At 39.1% G+C, this 13,890-nt stretch overlaps 1 protein-coding gene across 9 annotated transcripts in view; it reads right to left on the minus strand.

Annotated features, from left to right (window-relative positions):
• Positions 1–869: 869 nt before the first annotated feature.
• The window catches only part of CDK8 (cyclin dependent kinase 8), a 73,952-nt gene continuing 60,931 nt past the window's right edge, over positions 870–13,890 (minus strand). For 6 of the 9 annotated variants that reach the window (XM_030476033.1, XM_030476029.1, XM_030476032.1 and 3 more), the window contains 6 exons: positions 12,569–12,638; positions 11,484–11,556; positions 8,509–8,606; positions 7,044–7,122; positions 6,766–6,924; positions 870–2,172 (listed from right to left, as the gene is read on the minus strand). In XM_030476033.1, the coding sequence (XP_030331893.1) occupies positions 2,047–2,172; positions 6,766–6,924; positions 7,044–7,122; positions 8,509–8,606; positions 11,484–11,556; positions 12,569–12,638 (605 nt within the window). In that variant the 3' untranslated portion in view covers positions 870–2,046. The remainder of the gene's footprint in view (positions 2,173–6,765; positions 6,925–7,043; positions 7,123–8,508; positions 8,607–11,483; positions 11,557–12,568; positions 12,639–13,890) is intronic. The other 3 variants (XM_030476030.1, XR_003989989.1, XR_003989988.1) reach the window with 3 other exon arrangements.

The raw sequence follows: 13,890 nt of genomic DNA on the forward strand, positions 1-13,890 counted from the left end.
GTTACTCTTGTCACCATTTCAGTACCTAGGAAGAGTCTGGAGATACTAAGTAGGCAAGTTCAAAGCCTAAACATAAATTAAGGAAAGGACAAAAAAAGGCTTTCGCTTGAAAACCAAGCCAGTAAGAAGCTTAAGGCACTCCCACCTATGTGTTTGTGTTCCAAAACCTCAGGAAGGCCAGATTTTCACAACACTTACATCAGAATGAAGAGGGTATCACACAGCATTACTGAAGCTGTATAAGCTTGGCACTCAGGTTTTTCTTCAGTTTTAAGTCTCCCAAACACTTAAACCTCTACACCCTGTGCAGATAATTTTATCTCCACCTCACACATGGTGTTTGCATTTTGGGCTGGCTACCAATTTGGTTTTTCTTTTGCCCCGTCAGCAGCTTCAGTGCATTTGAATGGCTCCCACTAGTTGATACTCACACTACATGAAGCACTTGCAGAAAAAAATCCTGCATATATTGCATATATTTATGTCAGACTCACTGTGTGGTATTGGATGTCAAGATAAGAATGAGTTACAGAAACCTTAGAAGAACTATTCAGATAGGAATGTCTCTAGACTTTGTAGATTAAAGAAGCCATCTGATCTAGGAAATGTAGCTTGTAATAACCCCACGTTCAGTGCATCTCCAGCTGATGAGCCAGAGGTACACAACAGGGAGAGTGACATTTTACAGAGGTACTGCGGGTTTTTTCCTGCTATTAAAAACAAAATCCTTCTCAGCAGTTAATGGAAGCCTGCCTGCTTGCAAGAAGAATTCCCCTCAGATACCAATTCTCAGTACACAACCCGATACAGATGTACGATGGGGGAGAGGATGTTATTGCTGATAAGAAGAAATACAGGCAAAGGTCATGTGCAGATTTATGAAAAATAAATTTATTACATAACACCTTGTTTTAACAATGTTTGATTTCTTCTTTTATTCAGAATACTTGTGTCATTCATGTAAAATAGTTTGATACAGTACATTGTATGTAAGTTTTTCCTCATAAACTCTAAGGCTCTCCTAACACCTTGCTCCTCTGCTGTAGGAATGGCACCCCTAAACATCGTGCGAACATTAAAAAAGAAATGATAATCATTAACTGAAGAGAATTTAAAATCCACTACACCAAGCTGGCTCTCAAAAATCATGACGAAAGAGCTGAATGGATGCCGCACCTCTTTAGGAAATATCACTCATGCTTTTTTAATCCCAAAGCATGCTCACAAATCAGTAACACCAACAGGAAAAAATAAAACAGAACACTGTCTATGACAATCAGTTTGTTTGCTGAACCAAACATGTTTATATCAATGACAACATACTTATTTTACTATCAAATAGCAGCTTTAATACCAGTCAAGTCATAGATTTAAAAACAAAACCAAGAACTCATGTTGGAAATTAATCTTTGGGACATCTGTAATTGCTGGAAAAAAAAGTAAATGTTTGCATGTTCTTAAAAAAAAAATCTCATTGTAGCAATCTTGTTGGTCATAAAACATTGATCTAGGTGGAAAATGAACCAACCCACAAAAGTCACTAAAAATAAACGTCTATCAAAACTGTCTCCGAGTCATGGTTAGTTTGCTTTGCTTTTTTGCCATGGTAACATATACTGTATGCTTCAAGTACCAGTTCAAAGATGTTGTGTACTATTGGTCAGATAAAGTTGTTACACCAAGAGAACTCACCACATACGACAACAAAAATGCTTGCCCCTAGCACATTTCACAGCTTCAACTGCTACAGACTGTCACTGAAAACAATGCATCGGTCAGTCTGAACCATGTCAAGTAAACTACGGAAGTAGCATATCCACAACACAAACTGTGCTAGCACTTTCTTTTCAAGTCTAACCCCAAAACCAGGTACAATTTGGGAGCCACTACTCCGCTCTGTGGAAGGGGGTGGATCGTGGCGATCGGACAGGTTGGAGGTGAGGTTGTACAGTACATTCTCGTGGCCCAAGCCGGGTTCCAGGCAGGCAGCTGTGCGGCCGGTCCTGCAGCATTACCAGCAGTGCATTGACAGTATCGGGGTGCAGCTCAGTACCGATGCGTCTGATGCGAGTACTGTGGCGGCTGCTGGGAGGTAGTTGAATAACCCATGCTGCTCTGTGGCTGTGATGTGCTTGGTCCGGGGTTGGGGTAGGCAGCATGGGGGTTGGAACGCTGCAGAGGGGTAAACGCAGAGAAGTGCAATCCTTTGTAACAAGTACGTCACCAGACAGTTTCATCTACTGATTTATTTCAAGAGGTATCAAGCACACACAGTCTCAAAGCAGCTGCACCTCCAGGCTTCTTTACACTTACTCTGATTACAGCAGGTGCAAGTATGAACATCAGGATACCAGATTAGAAAGTGACAGGTACCACCCTTCAGTCATCCATCGTAATTATCTCCTGTGAGTCTACACACCCATCATAGTCAAACCTCCAGCCAACCCCCCAGACGACTGCAATACACCTGCAAGTTACACAACACTTCCACTGCTCATGGCAGTGGTCTTCTCCCCTTGCTCCCTTCCCCTTCAAGAAGGTATGTTGGGGTGGATGTCCAAACAGCACATCTTACTGCTGATAAGCCACTCTGCATCATTCTGGAGATTTTACTATACATCACCCTTGCTGTGACCTAGGAGTAAAGACTGAGCATGCTGTGATTATTTAGGCTAATGTGTCATCTAGCAACAGCCTTAAAAATACTTGAAGGAGAGTTAAAGGTAACAAGCACAGCCTTCTCAGTGTAACCAGATTATTTCAGGGGGAAATGGCCACACAGTCACAGATTGTGGCTTGGGAGGTTCAGGATGCACACTTAACGGGTGAGGAGAATCCTCAAGGGACCAAGACAGCAGAAGAACCTGCCCAGAGAGCTGTGAAATCTCCATCTATAGCGGTTTTTAAGACTCAGCTAAACAAAGCCATGGCTGACTTGATACAGCATTAGCAACAGTCCAGCTTTAAGTGGGAGACTAGGCCAGATGGTCTCTGGAGGCCCCTTTCAACCAGCATTTCTACCAACTATTTACTGAGTGGAGCATTCTTCATTGCAAAAAGCTCTGAGCAAACCAGCAATTGCCTACTTCAACTTTAACCTAAAATACAGTTATTTACAAACCATGCATTATAAAGGAAAAAGGACCACGTGCCAAATTTTCCATCTAAACATGTGATCACTTAGTAGCCTTTAACATTTCATTAAATTAAGACAATTTCAGTACACTACTGTGCTGGTTTACACTTATGTTAAGGTTTACACAGACAAATTTTGCAGCATTTAGAAACTGCTGTAACTGTGTAACTTCTGACCTCTTGATATCACAAGAGGATTTTTAGAAAAACATGCTTCTAATAAAGGTCTGGAAACTTTTCTAAGGTGAATATTCCAGGCCTAGGGCATTACTACTGAGACATGAATATGCAAAACTGTGGTGAACTAACATCCTGAAACAGTAAAATATTAAAATAGCTTTACAGATTTTGTAAGTTGCAACATAAAATAGTAAATAACAACTCGATTTTTTCCTGTGTTCAGCACTTGGAACAGAAGCCAGAATCATGATGCTGAGATGATGGCAGAAATGAAAAGGCAAACTCTACTTGATAACATATGCTCACAGGACTGAGCTAATTCTCTAGGGGTGTATGGTGTAAAGGGGAAGAAATGGCTGAGCCATCACTTAATGCCAACAGGAACAAACCAGCACTGCTGAACCACACTTAACACAGTGACTGAACTTTTGTGACATTTGTCTTCAGTCTTGAGAGACGGACTAAGTCACTCATCAACAGAAGTGTCACAGCTCTGGGTCACCCATCTCCACATAACAAATATAGGATGCACTTCAGAGAGCAAAAAAGTCTCTGAATATTCTTTTTGCCCAAGTGAGGCTCCTGCATGTAAGAAACCATTACAAGTTTAGTGATTTAAAAACTGACTGTTCATGTCAGTTGTGAACATTTTCTGCACCCTGACTTCTAAAATAGATCTTAAGACAGAGGCAATTAAAAATCACCAGATTCTTTCATGACACCCAGTGCAACAAATGCCTTTTGTTTAAAAACAGATACAAATATCCAATCCTTCCTAAATACCATTAAGCACCCAGAGGGTTATCACAAGCAAAAGCCCAGAGTAGTGGACTTGTTCCAGCCTGTTTAATCCCATTGCCTTTGGAAGTATCATACTGCATATTTAAACAACAAGGCAAGGAAGTCTCTGTGCCATGTGTCTATTATTTTTATGCATGGCAGAAAAGGATACAAGGTCAATTTGCTCTGCAGAAAGTAATTCAGCTCCTGAATGGATGGACAAACTGTCTTAGTATGCCTTGCCCAGGAGATGGCAATCCTTCTTCACCAGCTCTACATGGGCAATTTGAGCAAATTAAATGAAGAACAAAGGAGCAGGTGTTTGATTAAAACAGAAGGCTGCATTGTAATATTTGTTTGCCATCTCCTCAAATTGCAGGCTTAGAAGCAAAATATGTGAGGAATTTTTTTCAGGGAGACCTGAAACCACCAAAAGGCAACTCTAAACTGCTTTTATTCTAGTGCCAGCAAGTTCAGGTCTCCTCCCTTTGATTACCATGTTTTCCAAATGCCAGAACAAACCTACCCCCTGCATTCTTGCAAGACTGGGGAAGAGATTTGTTTAGTTCTTTCTGAAAACCAGGTGTTTTGCTTCCTGGAGAGACAGCAAAAAGATTAGTAGGAGCAGTCATGTTACCAATAAGAGCTCCTCAGATAGCAAAGTAGCAGTTGTCACTATCTCAAGGCAAAAGTATTCTGAAATTATGGTTGTTGACAAGGACTGCCCCCAGCTATAGTCCTGGGATGGATACCTGAGAGTTCAAAAGTTCTGATGAGCATGAGCTGAAAACAAACCAACCATCAGCCCTTACGGAGGCAATTTGGGTCTTCTGACTCCTCAACTAGCAATCCTCAGCTCTTGCTCACAGAAGCACAAGCTGAAGTTTGGTCAAAACGCCAAGCTGCAGCAGCAAAATGAGGTGAAGGGCATGTAAATAGAGCATGTAAACGTGGCTCCCTGACACAGTACCTGCAACCTCTGCACCAATTTGCTTAGATATGTGACTCAACATGAGGGGAAGATTAAGAGTTACAGCTGCATTTGCCTTCTTAAAAATATACACACAGAACTAAAGTGGTAGAAGGAGCCAGCTAGAAGGCCAAAACAGCCATCGACTGCAGCTTGCCAAATTGAAAGGGGTGAATCTCCCATAAGAGTGACTCTGCGATGCATAATATAACTAAAGATGTTTATACTTAGAGGCACCCCACACTGCAGCACTGTAGTCAAGGCTGGCCACTGCTTCAAATGTTTCAAACAGCTCTAAAAATTTACACCATTCAAGGAGAATGACTTGAAAACTGATAAGCTATTGATGTCCTAGGATAAGCTGAGCAAAGGCACTTAGTAACTATATGAAAAGCCTCATAATAAAGCTCCTGAAAACTACCTTAAATTTCCAGTGCTTTCAAGTTTTGCCCAATGCTGGAAGCATACGGGTTTAGATAAGGATAAGCGTAATGCCCCAACAAAGGCTTTGAGGGTATCTGATACTCTTGGGGACAAACTCTGAAATGCAAGATTTCAAAATCCATTGGTGTTTCCCCATAAACAGTGTCAAAACTGTGAAAAGCAAGTTGACAGCAGTTTTGCTGACACCATTCTTTCAGTTTTGCTACAGAATATAAGCATAGGTAAGTGGGTTTCCAACGTTAGGATCTCAGTTTTAGATATTAATCTTTAACTGAAAACAGTAATTTCTGACTTTTCCATCTTTTGATTTCATCCAAGACACTCTTCCAACTGGCCTTCTATACTATGCATTCTATGTGAACCAGTATGTAATAGTTCCTGCAGGCTAACATTTCCACCAGCATGCCTCCTCTTGAAATCTTCTATTCCCCAGGCTTCCAAAATCTACCCCCTCTACAACTGCTCTTATGCATATCATTCCTTGTTCCTCTTTTGAGGTTTCCTAGCTTGTATTAACTAAAGGTTGTGTCCTTAATTCTCTTCTCCCCAGTCTCCAGGAGTAACATCATCCAAACTCACAAATTCAGGTATCATTCCCTGGGGTGACTCTGAGATATTCTTCTGCTCCAGTCTTCTGATTTCCTAATGTCTGACCACAAGCTCAAATGCAGGAAGACTAGAACATAGCTTTCAAGTTTTCCTCAGGCTTTTTTCCTACACTCCTCATCTTCCTCACTCATTGATCACCACCACCTCAGCTGTCTCTTCAGATCTATAATACTAGGCTTACTCAACCTGGACTCTCCGTTGGCCATGACAGCATCAGGTCAGGTCTTTCTGCTCATCATCCAAAATACTGCTTTCCCATCCATTTGCCCCACTAAAACTCTTGTTCAAATTCTTACTTTACAGCTTGTTTACTGTAATATCCTTTGCCTCCTGCAGGCTTGTTCAAAAAGGGAATGGTATAGAGCACAGCACAACAGGCTGCTGATTCACAATCAGCATTCCCTAATATGAATGTATTAAATCAGTAACTGTAATAATATCTGATCCTGATTTCCACATTGCTAACCTAAAGAGCATCAGCATATCAATTTACAGGCAAACCGCCAACTAAATGGATCTGAAAACAGATCTGAAAATACCAAAAAATACCAGTTAATACAGTGACATTTACAAAGTTACTTTTTTAGCTTAAAGAAACACTTGTAAACTTGAGAACCAAATACCCCATATATGAATAGAATAAATACCTGATAGTCTGAGGTCATAATAAGTCCACCTGAGGTAGTGGTAGGAGGAACAACTCTCACTTTTTTCAGTGGGGGTCCCTGTGTGTGACTGTTGTCTTGGTTCCCTGGATGACCAGTTCCATTAGTATGGTTATTGCCCTGCTGCTGCTGCTGGTTCTTCTCAATTGTTTAAACACAAAGAAAAATTTCAACTCAAAAGCAGCACGTGAAATAACATGAAAACAGGAAATAGTATGAAAGCCAGTGAAGCACGATGATGCTGTTCTTCCAGTACTTACTTTGTCTCCTTTATCATCTGGCTCTTCTTCTGTTAAAAATTCTCGTTTTGGGTAAGGGATTTGACAACCTGCAAAAACACTGCCCCCAAGAAAAGTCTATTTATCACTGTATTAGAACAGAAGGGTTAGACCTGTAAGATTCATACTTCACCCATGCTACTTTCAAGCTGCCTGAGCCACAGCCCATAACTAATGGAGAAGTTTTTCCTTCTTACTTTCATCATATTCTAAACTTAGTAAACCTATTGACATTTATTTTTAATCTTCAGGTGCCTCTTCTACACTCATTTAAACTCATAATAGTTTTCAGGGCTTCTGTAACTGGTGACCAAACTGGTGGCTAGAAAGGTACACGGCTCATTTGATATCTACAAGGGCACAAAGAGCTATCTTAATCCAGCTTTTGTGCAATTCACAATCTCAGGACTAACTAAAAATACTCCTGGAAACTCCACTGACTAATAATAAAACCACCTTGAACAAAGTTTAAAAAATAACTAGAAATTTGTTATCTCTTGGTCCACATGAATTTGCTACTGCTAGTGCAAGCTAATATTTACCCACCCTTAATCAGTAGAATGTATTTATAATCAAGTCTCTGTACGCCTGTTAGCATTACTCATTGTGTATTCACATTAAAATGCGAACCTAAAGTCAAGAAAAACCCAAAGACTGTCCTAAATGCAGTTTCTGCAAAAGTAAATCATTCACATGACAACATTAAATGACAGAGACAGGTCAGGAGCTGTTATAAATAATCCAGTAGGTTTTAATGAAATAATTTCATTTTTAATTAATTGCTTATAAATATACATACCATATGTTATAAATTCTTCCCTAGATAATGGTAAAGAATCATACACAGGGTGTACTAATAGCACTAATAGCTTTCTTAAAAGGACATGCAATCATGCTTTCTGGCTAGTCTTTTGGGAGGGGGCTTAATTTTTAATGAAATAATTCACTGTCCCTGAATTTTCTTTCTTTTTTTAAATGTCTCCGTGCAAACAAAGAGGAGTGTCTACAGAAAATGGATTTAAATTGTTCAGGATGACAGCACAGAGACACAGAGTTGACTTCCCCACCCACTGAATTAACAACAAAGGCTAAGACACAAAAACGTAAACTAATTAGATAATGTCATCTGGCATTCTGGAGCAGAGAAGTGGACCTACGGGCACTTATCAATTGTCTACAAAGATCTGTAGCATGCATAATCAACCTGTCAGTGAGTAACAAGATTAGTACTGCGACTAATAGGATCAAAGTTCCATAAAGCAAGAGATTAGTAAGAATGCTACTTAATTTTAAAAACCACAAATGGCATTTTTGTGGTTACAGCTTTCTTTGGTTGTTAGACAGTAAGTATTTGGCTCACTATTCACAAACATTTACAGCAGAGAGAAAGCATGCACTTCTAAAGCATCTCTAGATGCACTGATAGGTTAACAAACTGACCACTTACTCGGAAGTGGGAAGAGGATCTTCTAAGAAATAGGGATCCTGCATAGCCTGTTCTGAGGTAATTCTCTTTATTGGATCCATAGTGAGCAATTTCTGAAGCTGCAAAAATAGAAGATAAACAGCTCTGCATTACCAAAACTATTTACAGAAACTTCACCATTATTCCTGAAAGATAAGCTGATAAAAATGCGTATGAACTCAAACCCACAACCATAAATGGCATAACCACATTCTTTTCTCTTGTTAAAATAGTAACTTCATTTCCCATTGAAGAACACCTGCAAAGCCCAGGACACTCAGTTCAGTCACAAATGTTTTAATAAAAACATTCCAAGAATTTCCATGACTTAACAGCAGAATTTATCATAAAACAGTTTGGGTTACAATGAATATGTACATCTTCAACTAGATCAGGTTGCCCAGAACCGCATCCACCCCAGCCTTCAACACCTCCAGGGATGGCACATCCACCACCTCTACAGGCAACCTGTGCGGGTATTTTACAACCCTCATTGTAAAAAATTTTTTCCTCACATCCAGCCTGAATCTCCCCTCTTTTAGTTTAAAACTATCACCCTTTGTCCTCTCGCAACAGGCCCTGCTAAAAAGCCTTTCCCCATCTTTCTCTTAAGCCCCCTTTATATATTGAAAGGCACAACAAGGTCTCCCCAGAGCCTTCTCTTCTCCAGGCTGAACAATGCCAGCTCTCTCAGCCTTTCCTGCCACATAGAAACAGGAAAAGAGCAAGTCTTCGTGTTTTACTATAGGATACAGTGTCCCAGACAAAACTACCCTATGAAACAGTGATCTTTAAAAGAAATGCTACACGTTCTGTGTATACCTTTTTAAAAAATCATGGATTTAACAAGATGTGCAGAAGCTACATATGCAGAAAATACTCATTTTACATTTGCTATTTATATTTTCATGGGATTAAATTCTCCTTTTTATAGAGATCCAGTGTCATGATCTATGTCTGAAGTGGTCATCTCCTTTCACTAGCTATTAAGTGAGTGTATACAACCACAATGCAGACCTCCACACTGCAGAGAGCTAAAGTTAGCAAAGTACATTTTCTCTCCTCAGCTGTCAGTTTTAATGGCATAGTTAAGAACATAATAAATATGTATTACGACCATCAGTCCTGTTTTGTTTTTCACATCATAACAAGGACCCACAATAAGTTATTTCAGCCCTCCAAGTCTGCATGTAGTCTTTGTAGAATATCAGTTTGAACAGAACAATTCTTGTTCTTTCAAACTTCTCAAAAGGCAACTCCAGGAGCCAGAAAAGTGGAGGAAAAAAAAGAGAAACAATTGCCAACATGCTGAAAAACATCACAATCAAAAAACATTGCAAAATTCTGGCGTCATTTCTCGCAATGATGTTGTATAAAGCTGTCCATCACATGCTGACAAGATGTGAGCAAACTTGGTCATAATCAGCAACAGAAAACAGAAACCACAAGAAAAGTTTAATGACCGTGCAACCATTATCACACAGGGGATCAATACTCCTATTTTGCCCCCTTGTTCAGGTGCCAGCATGGAAGTGAATCTTTCACTTACTACAAATATTTTCTTTCTAAAAACTGTTCAATTAAAATTTCACATGACAAAATAAAATAATTTAAATGACAAAATAAAAATGCAGTAAACTTCATGTACCAGCAGTGAATGGGACAATCACTACAGTTCATATGGACCAAAGTAACCAAAAGGAAGATGAAGCATCACTCAGTTAACGAGGAGCAGCAGCTGCATATACCCATTTTCTAGGGCATAAGCAAGTAAGTAGGAAAGAAAAATAAAAATCAGGAAAGTGAAAGTGGAAAAAACCCCCCATAAACTGCAAAAGCAGGAAGGATCCAAAGTTGTCTCATGCTAACACATCAGTTCTGCATGTGGACAGGGACCATATGCACGAACGTAAGGAAAGAGGAGAAAAAAAGTCTCGTTAATTCAAGTTGGGAAATCAAAACATTTCATTTCTGTCAATGACAACAATCTCTGGATTTACCAGTCCTGTAATTATTAGTTCTGGCACATTTACAATAATAGATGTAAACAACTTGCTATGTCAAATATTTTTTTTTTTAATATGTATTGTCATACTATAACATAAGAACATCTTGGTAAGTACTAAAAATGCATTTCTGAAGCTCTGTTATAAATAGCTACATGGTAAAAACTGAATTATGAGCACTTCAGTTCTTCACATATCAACATAAACATTTTATGCATTACATACAAATATATAGACTGCTCAGCAGCTTCCATTGTGCTTGGATACAAAAATCCATCAAAAATTCCAAATCTCTACCAGAAAGAGCTAGTTTCCTTGCTTATGTAAGCACCTCTAGTATTTCATCAACTTTTAACTTTAGAGAGCAGAGACAGTTCACAGTAAACGATGCCTAATGGTACTACTGCCAGGTAACTTCCTGCAAAGTTGACTTGATTCATCTGGTTGTATTTTTGGTTTTAATCTGAATCTTGAATATAGATTCTATTTTAGAATCTATATTCAGTTGCAGTACAACTCATCTGCTTGGAAACGCCCATTCAAAAATGCTCATGAAGTATGCCACAAGAAGAGTATTTCCAGAGCATCTCTGGCTGAAGGATAAATTCCAAAATTCATATGGAGGAAAAAGAACTGAATGGAAAAAAGACGGCTGCTTAAAAACTTTTAGGTCTGATGAGAGAAGGTGCACCTTCCAATGACTTGAACAAAAGCCACATGGTCCTCAGACACCCAGGCCTCTTAACCATCTTCCCTTTTCTCCAATTGATTTCTCGCATCTCCAAGATCAAAAAGCTTCCTGTTTTCTTCCCCCACTCCTGCCTGCCCCCCCCCCCGCAATAATATATTTACCTCACAATTCTAGCTTGAAAGCATTTAATTGAAGTTGGAAACATCAAAGTAAGGAGAATGTCCATTCAGAGAGAACAGCTGGGAATAGCAGGAACTTACCAAGTGGAATGCCTTACTATCTGGTTTAACTTTATGTTTTTCCATATATTTGATAAGGCTGCAGTTGGTATATCTAGAAAAGGAAAAAACCATGATATTTCTAATATACAAATCACCGGTACTGCAAAGCTTTCATAATAAAAAGAACTGTTCAGTCTCCATTGCTAATCCACTAAGCAGGGAAAAAACCACAACTACCAACACTGAAGACTGCTTAAAAATCCTTCAGACACTACAGAAAAGCATTTCTCCCTCACATGCTTGTAAAAACACATTGTTTCCACACAAAAAGTACACTTTGAACCCACATGCATACAGCAAACTATCACTTGGATTTAAACTGCCTTTTAGCAATTTTACTACTATACAGTTGCATTCTGTGTATTTCTAATGCCAGTCATGGAGATAAATACTAAACCCATCTTAACACTCTCCTGCAAAGTACAGGTTGCTACAAGAACATTCACAAATTCACTTTTTAGAAGAGGAGCTCGGAAACAAGGTTTCTAAATGCTTGTAACAGCATGGCAGATGCAAGAAATGTATGCAACAGTACAGCTCCAAATCCCTCAGCATGGAAACAAGGCAACAGGGTAGGAAGGGTCTTAAGTGCAGGTATTAGACTCTGGCAACGTGACAGCAAAACTGAAAAGTATTCTTTTCCTTAGCCTTCACATAAGCTGACAATTACACCCACTGTTTGATGGAAGGAGTATAAGGTTACCAGATCTCTTATGCAGCTATTACAGAAGAATCATTTCCAGTACCACGGATTTGGAACCAGCTGTGACAAACTGTGCTTTGTAATCTTCAGAGCTGTGTGGGGTCTTACTGGCACCACCCATTCCACACCTGCCACCTCACCATTTAGAGTCTGTCCCTGGCTACTCTTCTGATTCACACCACCTCAGCAGGAAAAGTTCACCATTACCAAACAACTCTCTTTTTCACAATCTAAATCATAACCATTTCATAGTCCTCGTTTGGCATCTACATAGAAAACAACCTGAGCTACAAGAAATTCAGTGTAGGAGAGAGAAGTAAATTATGCTTTCTTAAGAAAGCTCAACTCAAAGCAGACTTACGTGTTTCTCCGGAAATCTTTCATTAAAGTTGAATGTTCAGGCATCTTTTTTATGTCTTCCCAATCTTTATCTGCAAAATCAACACTTATTAGTAATATTTTTTCCTTCCCCCCCCCCCCCGAGTAAAACAAAGGCTTTCCAAGTACCTCTGTAGCCCTGTTTTTTCAGATGTTTTTTTTTAAGTCTGCTTCTCTAACCTTGCAGTTACTTAGTTCTTTGTGCTCCTTGGCTCCTATCCCTTTATCACCTCTTCACAATACATCTTACCAACACCTAAGAGGTTCCAGCTGCGTGCTGATTAAGTCAAGAACTGTAAAAAGCAGCTGCAAGCCACAGTGAAGATCACCATATGCCCAAAAGACAACACAGAAGAAAAACATATCAGCCATTGTGCTTGCACCCTTCCAGGCTGTTAATTTAGACAGAGTTGGGATCTCAGGACAGGAGCACCTAAGACTCCTGCAACCACTGTCTCCTTCTAAGGAATTTTCCATTCTGACAGAATTGTCTTTAGTTACCAGAAAATGCCCAGAGGTACTGGGTGAACTTCTGCTGTCTCAATCTAAAAGAAATGCTGTTAGCCAACAAAAAATTACGAAAAAGTAACATTTGCACACTCAAAGAATATTTCATCTCAACTTCTCTGTGTAGACATAGCTTGAAATGGATTTAAATATAAAACAAAAAAAGTACTACCAGCACCTGGCCTCAAATGTATTATGCACTGTAACTCCTGAAAAGGCTCTGTGGGCAAGTAGTTTGATTCAAGTCAAAGCTCTGCTACGTCTTATCACAACTGCAGGATACTGGGAGCTTAAAAATATTAAGCAAATAAATAAACCTGATTAGATAATTATTGTTTATTTAAATAAAAGATTCTTCCTCTTTCCCTATCCCAAAGGCATGTGAAACTTTCAAATATGACAAATGTCAATTAAAAGACAAAAAAATTGCTGCAATTAAATGAAAAGTAATAAATATTTCTTGGTGAGAACCAAACCCCTTAAAAATCAAACGCAGACCATTAGAAAGGATTATTTAAATCAATCAGAAAACAATGAGAGTGTCATTTATTTATGTAAGCTACACAAAGACAATGTAAAACCCAAATGAAGAAAAGCACATAAAGACCACATAACACAAAGGCCATAAAGTTCACATGATAGGAAGAGGAAAGTCCACCAGAAAAGTAAAGAAAAATATTATTAATAGTGAATGGACAACAGCAAAGAACACAAGCAGTGAGGAGAAAGCTGACCAAAAAGTAAAAATAAGGCCTCTGTTATTCTGACATCTTCAATCAGGCAAACACTAGAAGACAA

The sequence above is a fragment of the Strigops habroptila genome, chromosome 2 (genome assembly GCF_004027225.2).
Source record: "Strigops habroptila isolate Jane chromosome 2, bStrHab1.2.pri, whole genome shotgun sequence".
Classification (NCBI taxonomy): Eukaryota; Metazoa; Chordata; class Aves; order Psittaciformes; family Psittacidae; genus Strigops; species Strigops habroptila.